Raw genomic sequence first — 15576 nt, forward strand, 5'->3', positions numbered from 1 at the left:
TTAATTCGAATCGAAATAACTGAAATTTTTATGATATAAAATCAAACCGAATAAAATTATTTTAAAAATTGAATCGAATTATCAAATTAAGACACTTTAATTTAATTTATTTAATTTAAACCGAATAATACTTACCTCTAATTTTGATTTTTTAAATGTAATGTCAAATAGGCATTAAAATACTCTCATTAGCTTCAATCTTCATCATTATATTCTTACGTTGTGTTTAGATTCTTTTGGGTTTCAAGTTAATATATACAATAACGAGTTAAAACATCCTACAAATTAAAACATTTAAGTTAGCAACAATAACGAGTAAAGTATTTAAAAAAATTATATTTTTAAAATTTAAATTCATCTTAAATTTAATTAAAATTTATTTTAAATTTATTTTAAAATTAATTATTATTTTTTAAAAAATATTTAAATTTATTTATTTGTTAATATGAATTTATTCTAAATTCAATTTATTAAAAATAAAAAAGGAGTGAAGGATTAAATAGCTTAAAAAAAAAAAGAAATTCTAACCCGAGCGCTTATGTTAGCACGTGCGTCTCCCGACCATGGTCGCTTTCTTCGAAAATTCTTACCATTAATTGTGCGGAAAGAGAACGACAGTTTCCATTTTGAGTATCTGTTATCGTTTGAAAGGGAAGATAAAAAGATGAGATCAAAGTTTTCTCTCTTTTTAGGCCGATGAGATGCGAAAGTTCTTCAATCTCCTCTCATATGCACGTAATTGCTTGATTTCTCCTCTGCAAAACACTGATCACTACGTCTAATTCAGTTATTACGGATTGCTTTATCATAGTTGTTACTTGCTGTACTCCTGTTTTCATATGGAGGCCATCAAGAAGCAAGCTGCTAGGCTTAGAGAGCAAGTTGCCAAGCAACAGCAAGTGAGTTCTTTTAATTTTTTTTTTAAACTGGTTGGTGATTTGTGTTAATGGATGATTCAGTTAGCGACTCTGTTTAATTCAACATAGTGTAAAAGAATTTGAATTCTGTAATTTAATTTTTATTTGTGAAAAAGAAAAAAAAATTACACTTTGTATTAAATATTATGGAGTTAAGGCAAAGGGAATTTCTGCGCCGAATTTCTTGCGAAGTTAGGTTTCAATTCCTATGGGCTTGGCAATTTGGGGGGATTCTCTTCCTATCCTCTTACTTATGATGATTTTCCTGTTGCTTATTTTGGCAAGTAGCTTTGTATTTTTATTTTTCTGTATGAAAAAAAAAATTTCAAAAAGTAATGAAATCTATGAATAGGTGACTTCAGCTTGATCCCTTGATGTAGGATAGTTTGATTTATCCACCAGCTATAATTTTTTTTTTTTGGGGTTCTCTAGACACGAATAATTGCCTCAAAAATTGAATTCCACCTCCCTCCCTTCCTTAATTGCATCATATTCACTAGGATTTTTACCCCATATGAATGTCCTAATATGCTTCTAAAGCAATTTTAGATTACATACAATTACCTGAAACCCACCCAACATAAGAGATACATCATACAACCCTAAATCATAAGCTTCACCCCCACATTTGGTGTGGGGGGCTCTAGTTCTGTGTTAGAACACCCAAACTAACCCTAAGGTTTAAGCTATGAGGCGGTGAGAGTGAGACCCAATAGATGGTATAGAGGCCCTTGCCTATTTCTTACCATATCTAGGTACTAGGTGCCACTGTAGCCATCACTTATCAGGATGCCCTAACTTAATGGACTATGTTCTTTACTTGCATATATCTAGGTTTTTAAAAAATGGTTCCTGTAGCAGTATCAGATTTGATTGCTGTTTTGGATCATATTGGATTTTATCATCCTATGCTGTTGTATTTTTTTTAATCAATATGGAAAAACTAAATATGCAATAATCATCAAGATGAAGATCTAAAAATTTATAACCCTAGCCAAATAACTAAAAAAGGGACCAAATAATACCTTATTTTGCATAAAGTTTTTAAAGCACGACTTGTAATTGAGCAAATGAAGCATTCTGAAGTCAAAATAGTAGTGTTTTTTTTTTTTTTTTTAAATGCTAAAACTAGAATCAAAAGGCTGAAATGAAAGAAAGAGAGGAGAAGAGGTGTTTTACAATTACTGGGTCAGTGATGGTAAGGTTATCAGCATGAGAAGAAATGGTTGTAGTTTTTTGGGTCTTTACATCAATAGTAGCTGTTACATAACTGCTGTTGTTATATCAGACCAATGCGCATATCATCCTATATCAGACACTACAGCCATAAATCTGAATTCACAATTTTTTATTGTTCAATACTGTATGAGAAATACGAGGGCTGACATGTCTGTTCTTTTCTCACCCTTCATCTATCCCTTAACAACATATTGGTCTTATATAACTTCTAGGGAATTATGGTATGCTATTGCCCAATGTGCTGCATCACTTATGAGATGTCTTAATTTCTCAGAGTAACTTCTTTACTTACACTCATCCCAAAATGTGCAACCCTTGCCTATGAAACTCCAATGTTCTCGCAACAATTTTGGTGAATTTTCTACCCTCTTGCCCATTTTATGGCACTTGGTCTCCAATGCTATGCATTCAAGTAGGGAACCACCCTGATAATTTTTTATTAGGATTTGTCATATGTGATAACATTTTATGCTTATTGTTACCTACTGAAAGCCTGTTTATGTTGGGTTAATGTCTGACCCACCCTGGTTAAAATATACGTGGCTTTTAGATAGAGTGCCACTTACGAAAGAAAATTCTAGTTGGATGACTAATAAATTTTGATTTAAACTTTTAGTGATTAGATTATATTACTCTTTATTACATTTTTGCATTCTTTTCTTTTCCTGCTGAGGATGTGCAATAATTTATTTTTCCAATTGTATTAATATCTGCATCTGGAGGTATAAAACTCAAGTTTTTTATTCACATTAATTGTATCACCATGTTTTATTGAAAAATCAATGGAGGAAAAGGTGGGTTTGTATCAGTAATAAAGAATAACAGGGCACATGAAAATGAGTTGTTAGCATGATAAGACTCAGCGTGATTCATTTCATTCATAACTTCAATTTAATCCTTGTTTTAAATGCTCATCATTTTGCAGGCTGTATTGAAACATTTGGGGCATTTTGGTAATGAAACTGTTACTGTTGATGAAGCTGAATTTCAGTGTTATCAACAACTTCAAAATCTATACAATTCCACAAGGTCAGCTAAGGTACAATATTTGGACATGTAATTGTTTTATTTTATTTAATTACACTTTGACCATATTTCAAAGATTCAGGTTTCTTTTTGTTTGTCTCAGGCAACAACATCTAATACATCAATCATAGATAAAATTAGCTTCATATATATATATATATATATATATATATATATATATATATATATATATATATATTCGATGAGATGATGTATTAATTGGACCAAAGTCTTAAAATTTCTTATGTTCCACAGCATTTTCAGAAGAATATTGTTCGTAGCATTGAAGGATTTGTATCTGCAAGTTCAAAGCAAATGGAGATAGGTGAGTATGATTTTGCCTTTTCTCTGCATTCATTTGCTTTACAATGCTGATGGATGAAATCTCACCCAAATATTTTAGCAAGAAAGTTGGCTGAAGATTGTTGCAAATATGGAGCTGATAATCAATGCACAAATTCGTATGTTGCAAGATCTGTACTTCAATTTGGTACATCACATAATTTAATGGAAAATGAGAGGGAAACTTTCCTTGCAATCCTTGGTGATCAGGTGAATTCCTCTCTTTTTCAATTTTATCAGTTTTCTCATAGTTCTTTGACACCCATCTTACAAAGATCATTACAACAACTTCATTCATGGGATATTACATTTTCACATACTTGTATTTGCAAATATCTACAAATACATGAACCTGCTTGTCTAACGCATGAAGGCAATGTACTTGAGTGTTCTTCGTATGGGGCAAGCCTTATAACCAATATTAATAGAAAGGGTAAATTTCACTCGTCATTCCTGAATTTAGGGTGTTGTAAGACTGTTGTCCTTAAAATTCAATATGTAACATAAAACATCCCCAACATTAATTTAGCGAACATAAAAACCCTTTTGACCTTTAACATCAGGTTTTCCGATAATAAAACGTGAAAAGTCTTAAATACTCAACTCAACTCAACTCAACTAAACCTTTATCCCAAAAATTTGGGGTCGGCTGTGAAAAGTCTTAAATACATTGAAATTAAAATCCATTCACCTCCCCACCTGTGCACCTCTCCCCTCTCTCTTTCGCTGCCACCCACCATTTCCTTCATTGAACTTCCCGATTCTATTTCAATATATGCTGCTCTTCTTCCCCTACTGGCTACCCCATTTCAACCTCCATTGAACTTCTGTTGTCATTCTTCTGGTTACTCTCCTTTCCTCTCTCTCTTTATACCACTTGCCCAAGACACAACGCAATCAAAGTCTTTCCCTTCTAGTTCCATTCTTCAATCTTCCTTTTTATCATACCGCTTTCTTCCTTAAGTGGATATGCCCAGGATAATTCATGCCACAATTGGAGAGTGGAGAACATCATAGCCACTGAATCTCCACCATTGCCGCCCTCTAGGCTCTAGTTACATGGAAGCTGCAAATATTATTACAGAGAAGCTCATGCAGGTTGGCAATCAAGCCTGGAGAATTCACCATCTATAGCACTTTGATTTTATCCCTCTGGCCTTGGGCTTTGCACCTTACAGCGTGATTTTGATGAACCTGGGTTGGGATTTGGGTTTTTTCAGAGTGGGAAAGGGGACTTAGGATGGGGGTTTTGTTCTAGTGAGTCTATTGTTTTGGGTTCTGCACTTATTCTTTTTGGATTAATTTATCCAATAATTTGGATTTCACCAAGATTGGTGAGTTTGGGTGATAGTTGCTAGTATATATGTTGAGGGAGAATTTATTGCTAGTGTATATTTCTGGATTTAGTTGTGTAATGTTGCTGGTGTATAAGTTGATGGAGAATTTGTAGCTACTGGTTATTTTGAGGAAAAATAAATTGTAAAACTCTCTCCCCTTTGTGTTTGTTGAGTTGTTGGTTTGGAATTATATTTGAGATTGTGTTTTTTCTGGGAAAAATGGTCAGCTGACCTTGATTAGAGGAAGAGGGAGATGGTGGGTAGGTTAGGGAGATGGTGATAGGTGATACAAAGGTAGATGGTGAGGATTTTTTTTTTTTAAATAATTTTTAACATGCCAGGTGAGCATATTACCTGCAGACCTCCAGCTATTAAAGGTCAGAAGGATTTTATATTCACTAAATTAATATTGGGAGAGTTTTATGTTGCAAATTAATATTTGGGGTTAACGTTGTTACAATGCCCTAAGTAGGCTAAGTTTAAAAAACTTGTGAAATTTAGCCTAATTTTGATATGCATGGAATGACCCTAATCAGATTAACAGTAGGGGTTTTGAGTTGAATATTATTTGTCTATTTTTCTGCCTTCAAATAATGTTGTAACTTTAATTTTTTCAATTTTTTGTTATATTCCTAAAATTAAACATTTTTCTTAATGTCTCTTTACTTTGATATTTTTCTGAATTATTTTAAATTTTTAATGAATTTACATCTCAAATGGATGACTCACTGTAATTGTTGTGGATATTTTCATTTTCTTGAGAAGTTGGGTTTTTCATTTGTTTCATTAAATAACACCACTTCTAAGTAATATATTTTTTTTCTTTTTTAGATTGTTACATGCAGCAGTTTTTTTTTTCTAGTTGGAATGAGTTTAGTTTATTTCTTGGCAATTTAATTCATGATTAAGGCTTTGATAGTGTTTATGTTTCTTTTGCTAATTTGTATTATGTTATGGACATGATTTATTTTACATGCTTAGTTTTGTCCAAATTACTCGTTTTCATAAACATATAATTATATATGTAGATTACCAAAATCTCTTAAATTTTGCCTTTGCAGTTGTTTTCTAATATCTGGGAAAATGTACCTTTTTCAATAACAAACGGGTTGAATTTATGCTACTATATTTAAAGAAGATGTATGGGGGATGGGTTGGGTTTGTTGTATTTGATATGCAACATTTTTTTAAGTCCATTAGTAGACAGGTGGATGATGTAGTGGTATAGTATAGTATTGTTGGCCTCTAGGGATTTTTAACCATGAAAGATATTTTTGTAATCTTTTTTTTTCTCTAGCTATATAAAGGAACATTCCTAGACTGTAATGTGGTTGTTCCTTTATCCTTCATAGTGAAACACATTTGGCTCTATGCACATAACATCATTTAAAAACAGGTATTTGTCAAGTTCTCATGGCATTGATTATATTGGATTGTGGTACTTGAACTTTTTCTTAAGTAAGAATTAAGTAGGAATTATTAATTACATGGCTAAAGATTTTTTTTTCATATAAAATTAATTAAAATGATCCAAAAACAAAAAATTATCAACAATTATGTAGCAAACTTAAAATTAACTCAAATTGACCAAGATCCAATGTTTATATATAATTATTATGCATATGTAAGAAACTTTAATTACTTATATTGTAAAGATATAAAGCTAAATCATTTTTAAATTAATAAATTTTACCTATATGTCAAATAACCTGTAATGTATTCAATATTTTCAATAACATATCCTTTGTAATTGACCATTATATTGCTTGAATTTTTAGTTTCTATAAATAAATATGAAATATTTAAACTTCAAATTATAATTTATTTTCAGTATATAATACATCTAGCCATATTGCTCAAGTAACATTACAATCTTTTGGATGTAATAATCTATAGCAGTTTAAAACAAATAATACCTAAAAAATTTAAAAGAAAAATGTCAAATGAAGCCTCTTAAATTCCAAAAACTATTAGTTCTTCGCTTTAAAACAAACCTGGGGGATGAAGTTTATGAAAAGTGGAGAAATGAAAAGAGGAAGAGATTGGGTCTCATGAGAGGAGGAAGGGTTGCATTACCTTTAATTACCTACATCCTTCTATTCTACAACAGTGGTCCGTCAGTGTTATTGTTGTAGTTTTTTCTTTTATTTTTAATTGAAATATAGGAGCCATAATTTCCAATGTAGATGTTCCTGTGGTCAGAGGCAGTACTAATCAAACTTCTCCTAAGAGGAAGAGGGAGGGGGCTGGAGTGGGGTAAATGTAACCAAAATGGTTAAACGTCCAACTCCGTTGATGTTCTTTGTAGATCGAAATTTAACCCAATCCTTTGTAATTACAACCTTGGATTCCTAATGTTGGAAGCAGTGGCCTATATAAAGGCAACTCTAGTCAGCTTGACCAAATGAATCCATCTCGCATGGCTTGCTTTATGCTTTTGGTTAAGCAACACACTTTGTTCTGAATAGCCTGGAACAAAGTTATGTGTGTGTATATGTATATGTTGCCCATGCATTTATGCCATTTAAGGGAATTGCAGAATTTAAACCAGATTTGAGATAACTGCATTTTAATGTTTCTGCTGGATTTAGATATTACAAGAAATTCTATTTTCCTGCCTAAAAGCTAAAAAAATTCTGTAAGTTTGTAAGGTTGTGGAAAGACTAGCTTTTTAACCAGATTTAGAGAGATCGCACTTTGAAAATATATATAACTGTTAAATTTGGAGAGAGTGGTGGTCAAATTACAATTTAATTCATTTTAATTTGGACTTATATAAGTAATTAAATTGCTTTACACATTAAAATGACGACCCAAGTCAATGTTGCAATCTAATTGCTTATATTTACCCTTTTATGTTTATACTTTCCTGATGTAAGATTTATAATCCCAATATTCTCCTCTCAAGTGCAACTATATGGTTGTTATTTGATAATTAATTTATATTTTTAACCCAATACGGACTCGATTGTACAGTCTTATGGGTGACTGAAACCCACAACCCAGTTCGGGTTCTGATACCATGTCAAATTTGGAGAGAGTGTTGGTTAAATTATAATTTAATTCATTTTAATTTGGACTTATATAAGTGATTAAATTATTTTGTATATCAAAATAACTAGCTAAGTCGATGTTACAATCTAACAGCTTATATTTACCATTTTATGTTTATACTTTCCCGATGTGGGATTTATAATCCTAACACTCCCTTCTCAAGTGCAACCTGTAAATGTATTTGTGCTATATATAATACTTGTCAACCCTCCTCCCTTTGAGCTAGTTTTTAGGGTGGAGTTAGGTCTGGTTCATTTTCTTTATATGGTATCAGAGCCTACCCTACTTTAGTAGTGGGTCACCTGTATATATATTTGCTTGCAAATTTCACGCTCCAGATGTTCATGTCTGAGCGTGAGAAGGGTGAGTTGTTGGTTTGGGATAAGGTATTTGTGCTATATATAAGACTTGGCAACTCTCCTCCCTTTGAGCTAACTTTTGAGGTGGAATTAGGCCTGGTTTATTTTTTCTATAATAACTATATACAAGATTTGTAGAGTGTTTAGGTCCCTCCACCTAACACTTTAATTCTAACGCCTCATGTTTTGCAAAATCCTACTTGCCTTGTGTTTGCCATGTATGTTTCAGCCCTCTACTAAGCCAAGCCACCACAATGTGACCCTTGGCCCTCTACTTATTTACTTTGTGTCATACATTAATTACATGTTTGAAGAACATGTTATGTCCATATTAGTAGAGCCTAACTAGTGTGTGCTATTCTAATTGTGCCTTGTGCTTATATAAGGAGTGGTTTTTGTAAAAGGTTCTCATATTGAAAATACATAAGATATGAGAAAGCTTGTATAGCATTTGAATGTAAGGGATTAGTACTTAGCATGTAGAATGGGTGGCTGTCACATGGCTATTGATGTTAAGAAGAACCTAGTTTAATTTCACTTATAGTCCCTTAACTTAGTTGTTTGTATCAGTAATGTCCCTCAACTTTAATTTGTATCATAAAATTCCTTGAACTTTAATTTGAGTATCATTAAACTCTTTGTTACCTGCTATTATAGGTTTCCATATTAACTTATGGTTAAATTTCACTTATTGTTCCTCAACTGTGATAAATATACTACACACATCTTTCAACTTTAATTTATCTCACAAGAATCTTTAAACTTTAATTTATTATATAAATAATTTTAATACAAAATGTACTAAATAATAATTAAGATCAGATATAAATTTAAGAAATAAATGCAAAAACTATATACAATATCAACCTATATAAAAAAATAAAATCATTCATACTTAATTAGAATTTAAATATTTTCAAATAAAGTAAAATAATTATATGTTATTAATTTTTTTTACATTAAAATAAAACTAAAGAAATTAAGATAAATTAGATATAAATCTTTTAGATATTAACCTAAAAAAGAATTAAAAAATAATATATGTAAAGATAATATTTTTATATGATAAATTAAATAATTAATTAATTATAAAAATTTATAAAATATTAAACTATTTCTAAAACTATGATTTTATTTTATATAAATTGAAAATAAATGAAAATTTTAAAATTTAAATTGACTATAAAGTTGAGGGACAACTAGGATACGTATATTTAAGTTGAGGGATGATGAGTGAAACTTAGCCATAAGTTAATATGGAAACCTGTAATAGTAGGTCATAGAAGTTTTAGTGATATTCAAATTGAAGTTCGTGGATTTTTATGGTGCAATTTGAAATTGAGGGAGATATTGATACAACTACTTAAGTTGAGGGACGACAAGTGAAATTAACCGAAGAAACTAAGGTATGTGATGATAGCATAATAAGAAAATGTAAAGATGCACAAGTATATGACTAAGATGGACACCATGCATGGTGTGCTAGTAGTGTTGTCATTAGTAGCATTATTATTTTTTTGTTCTGCCAATGCTGTAAATTATCTACTTTTTTTGTATGGTACTAAGAATCAACATTGAAGAGGTTAGAAATTTTTAGGTTGCTCTTTATTACAGAGAACTTAAATTCTTTCCATTTCTTTTTATGTTTCTAATTGTGTTACAGGCTTTTGATATTTAGGTTTCTGAGCCTCTTCGGTTATTAGTAACAGGAGCTCCTTTGGAGGATGCTCGCCATTTAACCCATCGTTACGAAAAACTCCGCCAAGAGGTTGATGCCCAGGTAATCTGTGGCATGCCATGGGTGTTTGGTGGTTTAAATAATAGATTCATAACAGAGATTTTCTCTTCAGGCCGCTGAAGTATTGAGGCGTCGATTAAAGACTAGAGAATCTGATATATCTGCGGAGAATTGCATGAAACTTCGAGGTGCAGAAGCAAGGCTGACTGAACTTAAATCTACAGTTACGGCACTTGGGAAAGAAGCAACTTCTGCCATGTTGTCAGTTGAAAATCAGCAGCAACAGATTACTGTTCAGTGTCTATTTGCAATGGTATTGTCAATGATCCCATTTCTTTTCTGTTTTGCATGTTTTTGAATGAATGACACATGGAGTGTTTCATGTTGCAGGAAATGCCAAATGATTTTCTTTATTGATTACCATCAGCCTGTTCTTTTATTTCTATTATTTAGCAGTTATTATTTTAGTTTATTTTTTATGGTTATCTCACTATTCAATTGCATGTGAGTTTTAATGAGGTTGGTGCTTCAAATGAAATAAAGGCAATACTGTTATGTAATGCAGTTACACCATTTTTTTTTTTGGGGCTTTAAAAAATGCATAGGTAATACTTTGTGGTTGTAATGTTAGCACTTTTTTGTTTTTTTAAATTTCCTCTATCATGTGCTTGAGTGGATAAAGCTTTTCTAGTCAAGATCATTTGGTGGTTTATTGCTATCAAAATGTTAATGTGGATTTTAGGGGTCCTTTTTCTCTGAAAATCATGGCTAACTTGGGTGAACATGTAGGCCACATTGGCACGTACCCTCTTCTACTACTATGTATCATCATGTATGCAACCATGATCATACATTTTCCACAACTTGATTATACATTAATGCACTTGGTTAGAAAAAAGGGTATGAACACTTGCATAGAAATTCATTTGAAGTTTGAAAAATTGTTGTGTCTTCTCTCCCTTACACTAGACCAACAAAAAATAGGAATGGGCATGGTTCGGTTATCCAATTTATGGGGCAAAATTTTGAACCTAGCCATCGACATTGGTTAACCATTTCATTCAGTTTTTATCTTTTTGGTTCAACGATTAATCAGATTTCTAACTAGTGAACTAAATTGAGTTTATATTAATTAATTTGAACTTGGATTTCACTTAAAAAACTTTCAATAATGGTTATTTTCTATCACAAAAAATTTTATTGTACTCAAGGAAATAGAGCTCTATGTATTTTTTATTATCATTATGTTACACTTTTTTTTTTTAAATTTAATATATATCATATTAAAAAGTTAAGGTACAATATAAAAATTTAAGATTGAAAGTTAATAAATATTATAAAAATTACGTACTTATGCTGAATATCAGAATATGTACGATTTGTATACACTTTGGTCGCTGCGGTTAACTATTAGTTTTTTTTTTTTTTTTTTTTTAAATAAAAACCAAATACGGAACCATTTGAAATTGGCTAGTTTGGTTAATCCCTTTTTCAGTTCAGTTTTTATGATTTTTGGTTGGTGCTTTGGTCTATTGATTTCTCTTGCCCACCCCTAACAAAAATCCCTCATGAAATTCTCTTGGGTGTTGAGAACTGATATCTTGCATCATGATGTTGTGGAAGAGAGCGAGCAACTGATTTTTATCCAAAAACTAAACTAGTATGTGTTTGTGTCTTTGATTCTATTGTTTACGTGGTGTAAGGCTCTTTTTATATTGGTTTTGTTCATTTGGTATGTTGTGCTGAAAGTGCTTTTCCTATACTGGTGGTATGATGGACAAATGTAAAACATATCATTTTGTGGTTGTTTGTTTGATGAACATCTTGTTTAACTATATTTTTGGTACTGACTGATACTTAGTTGTGGTACAAGCTCATTTATTTCTTCTGCATGTGGATTTGAAATGAAATTATTTTTCAGGTGGATGCCGAGAGATGTTATCATCAACATGTTCTTGATATTTTAGATAAATTACATGCTGAGGTTTGTAACCATGCGCCCTGGCTCTGCAATATCTCTCTTTCAATCTCAATGTATTTGTGTGTGCACTCATGTCTATCTGTTCATTTATTTATATATGTGTTTTGTACTCCTGAACTTATGGCATTTTTTGAGTGTCAATAGAGTCTGCGTTCAATGTATGTATGCAGAAGATTATGACTGTTGCTACTTAAAATTTTTATTTTTGGAGTTAGATGATATTGGAGGAGCAATTAAATGATTCTTCATCACAATCAGTGACCATTCAGCAAGATGTGAACACCCCATCCGTGCATCAAGACACTACTTCAAATGGATCTGGCGATCAGATGCATATTAATCAAAAGGGCACATTTTTCATAGCAAAGGTAAGGCGTTTGATCTCTTTAGATATCCATTTTCTTCTCCAAACTGTCAAACTTTGCTCCCATGGGGAAGAAAACAAATATATTAAAATAAATCCCTGAAATAATTTACTCAATATATTTGTGATTGCACAATCCATGATTTGAAATGTGTGCATGTGCTTGCATCCCATGTTGCTTCTTGATTGATTTAAAATTGATACATTGTTTGATATAGGTTGTAATTTCATCAGCAAAATGATCATATCATTTCATTTGCGTCATTGAAGCATTCCTCTATGCTTTGTACTTGAAATGACGCTATTAGTTTGAGCATTTAGATTTGAATAAAAAAGGAAAGTAAATATGGCATTGAGTAGCAGAATCCAACATTGAACAATGAAGATTTTCAAGATACTCCATTTTAGCACTGACAATGAAGAGCTTTAATAATCCCAAGACTTCAATAATAATAATAATAATAATAAAGCATTAGAAGTTTATTGAAAAACTCCTATGAAGTATTAGGACTAGGTGCCATTCCCAAAAATTAAAAAAGGAAAATTACATCCAACACTGTGAACTTTGTGGTTTAGATATAAATTTCACTCTATGCATTGAAATGTTACAGTTTCAAATTTTAACTTTATAAATCATTTAACCTTGACAATTGAAGTTTATGTTCTCCAACTGTTGTTCAATTTTCCATGTAATCTTGAAAATGAGAAATTTAAATAAAACATTTATCAAGTAGAAAAATCTGTGTTTCAGTTCAGTTTTCACTGACAGCAATAATTAGCATGTCAATTTCAATTAAAAATATTCAACTTCATATCTAAAACTTCTCTTCAAGATCTGTCTCACAATATTTACTTATTCTAATATTCTAATATAAATCATGTGTTGAATTAAAGTTTATTCTATGAACATTTAGAACTTTAAACCATTTTTGTCAAACTAAAATTATTTGGGAGAATCAGAGAAATTTCCAAAAGAAAGTTCATAGAGGGTGGGTATTGAAATCCGAACCAAAGTTTTTAGAATAGATTTTATAACATTTTGAAGGATAAGATGCAGTTTGCATTTGCAATAAACCCCAAATTTCAGGGCGCTAGGCGTGATTATCCCCAAAAATATTGTTTCTTATAATTCATATTTTCACATGGAGGCCTACAAATTATATAAAAGCAACAAAAATGGAACTAAACATGAGAACTTCAAAAAGCAGAGGAAAAGTAAAACATAAGATCTAACATTTAAAATGTCTGAAAATGGTGGAGACAAAATATTAAGGAATGTAACGAAGTGTTTAGGTTGATTAAGTATTCTTTTATTTGGATCACAACTATTGATTTCCAAACTGTGATTCTCATAATGTGATTTACCATTGAAATCATTTTTTCCCCCTCAGTTCGTGTGCACGTGATTCTAGGGTTAATACTTGTGTTTGGCACTTTCACTAATCAAGTATAGTTTATTGGTTTCCTAATTTACCACTTCTGTTGGTTTTTTACCTTTCCCTTTATAACCTTCAAAATTGCAGGTTATACATGCATTTGATGCTCAAGCAGAAGGGGAGTTGAGTCTATTTCTGGATGATTATGTCGTGGTTCGTCAGGTGAATTCTGCATTTTCTAATCCATGCAATTACCTGTAGATTCTTCACTTACCTGTTAAACTTCTTGGAAAATATTGTAAATCTCAAAGTGTAGATGGATAATAGCACTAATGTTTCCTGAATATTTTGGGAATTTCTATTTGGACGCCTAAATAATTTTGCTCAGCTAAGTGTGAATTTTTTAAAAGAACTATGGTCAAATTCAATATGCTTCATTGTCCATTAGTGAGAAAAGATGTCGACGGTGGTCAAGTGATAAAGTGTGTGGCAATGTTATTGGTGTGGTCATGGTGGCAATGATGTGAAAATTGGCATCGGTTTTTTATTTGATTTCGTCTACTTCAGTAATTTGGGTCATTGGGAATTCTTAAATCCTCTTAATTAGAGAAAACATAAGATTAGGCACTAAACTAGAAAATGTATTAAAATTTTAAATAATTTCTATCACAGCAGGCCTTTGAACTGCCTGGCTGCTCCCTGTGGTCTTCTGTTAATGTTGTTATTCTCCTCCTAGGATTCATGTTTGCTATTTTTTCCTTTATCCTAACCATTTTCATTTGTGGTGTGTAATATGACAAGGTGGCTCCAACTGGGTGGTCTGAAGGAGAATGCAGAGGTAAGGCAGGATGGTTTCCCTCTGCATATATAGAAAAGCAGGAGAAAGCACCAGCAGACAAGATTGTTCAAGAAAATTAAACGTGTTTGCAAAACCAGATCATTCCAGGAAAGTTTTGTGATAATTTCATTTTATGTAAAATATAATAGCATCACTGAATGCTGGTTCTTTTGGCGCGTGGTGGTGTGTAATAAGGTTCTATATATGAAAAAAAAATAGAGCTAATGTGCAGTTTGTAGTTTGTACATGAAATTTGATGTATCTGTGCAGTATATTATTATTTTGTTTGAAAAAAAGGAATTGCTAATAATTAATATTAAATATCTTTAATACTTCTTAATATTCCTACGCAACTCCACATCAGGCCTTTCTTCTATTACTAGACTTGACCGTTGAATAGTTTATTATTAAATTGTATTTTACTCAATATATTATAATAAAAAATAAAAAATAATAGTTAATATGAATTGATCTTAAATTAAAATATATATATATATATATATATATATATATAAATAAAAGTAATATAGTGGATAATTAAAATTTTATTCAATAGAATTAATTAAATGATTTTCGTTTAATAATTATTAAAAGATAAGAGTTTGATTTATACTTAACTCAACTAAGTCTTTATCCCAAGAATTTAGGGTCAGTTTTATGGATTCTCTTTCTCCATTGTAAACGATTTTGGATTAAATCCTCAGAAATATGTAATTCTTCTAAGTTATGTTGTACTACTCTTCTCCAAGTCAGTTTAGGTTTATCCATTCTTTTGTTTCTATCTTCTAATCTAATGTGCTCTATTTGTTTAACTGGAGCCTCCGTATATTTACGCTTCATATGACCAAACCACCTCAATCTCTCTTCTCTCAATTTATCCTCAATTGGCATCAATCCTACATTTTTTCTAATACTCTTATTACGGATTTTATCTAGTCTAGTATGACTACTCATCCACCTTAATATTTTCATCTCCGCAACTCTTATCTTAGACACATACGACTC

The 15576-nt window shown here is 31.3% G+C and overlaps 1 protein-coding gene across 1 annotated transcript; it reads left to right on the plus strand.

Moving 5' to 3' along the window:
• The first annotated feature begins 595 nt into the window (after nucleotides 1-595).
• Nucleotides 596-14903, plus strand: LOC110651379 (SH3 domain-containing protein 1). The gene is made up of 10 exons (XM_058140661.1): nucleotides 596-899; nucleotides 3082-3195; nucleotides 3438-3507; nucleotides 3586-3734; nucleotides 9953-10054; nucleotides 10125-10325; nucleotides 11934-11996; nucleotides 12209-12361; nucleotides 13881-13955; nucleotides 14535-14903. The coding sequence occupies exons 1-10, from the start codon at nucleotides 840-842 to the stop codon at nucleotides 14649-14651; spliced, it is 1104 nt and encodes a 367-aa protein (XP_057996644.1). The 5' UTR covers nucleotides 596-839; the 3' UTR covers nucleotides 14652-14903.
• The last annotated feature ends 673 nt before the right edge of the window (nucleotides 14904-15576 follow it).

The sequence above is a fragment of the Hevea brasiliensis genome, chromosome 18 (assembly GCF_030052815.1).
Source record: "Hevea brasiliensis isolate MT/VB/25A 57/8 chromosome 18, ASM3005281v1, whole genome shotgun sequence".
Classification (NCBI taxonomy): Eukaryota; Viridiplantae; Streptophyta; class Magnoliopsida; order Malpighiales; family Euphorbiaceae; genus Hevea; species Hevea brasiliensis.

Bases quoted from the DNA above. Each gene is read 5' to 3' on its own strand.
- LOC110651379 (XM_058140661.1), top strand. From the start codon at position 840: ATGGAGGCCATCAAGAAGCAAGCTGCTAGGCTTAGAGAGCAAGTTGCC. The intron at 10,055-10,124 runs GTAATCTGTGGC...TTTTCTCTTCAG, and splicing joins GCCAAGAGGTTGATGCCCAG to GCCGCTGAAGTATTGAGGCG. The intron at 12,362-13,880 runs GTAAGGCGTTTG...TCAAAATTGCAG, and splicing joins GCACATTTTTCATAGCAAAG to GTTATACATGCATTTGATGC.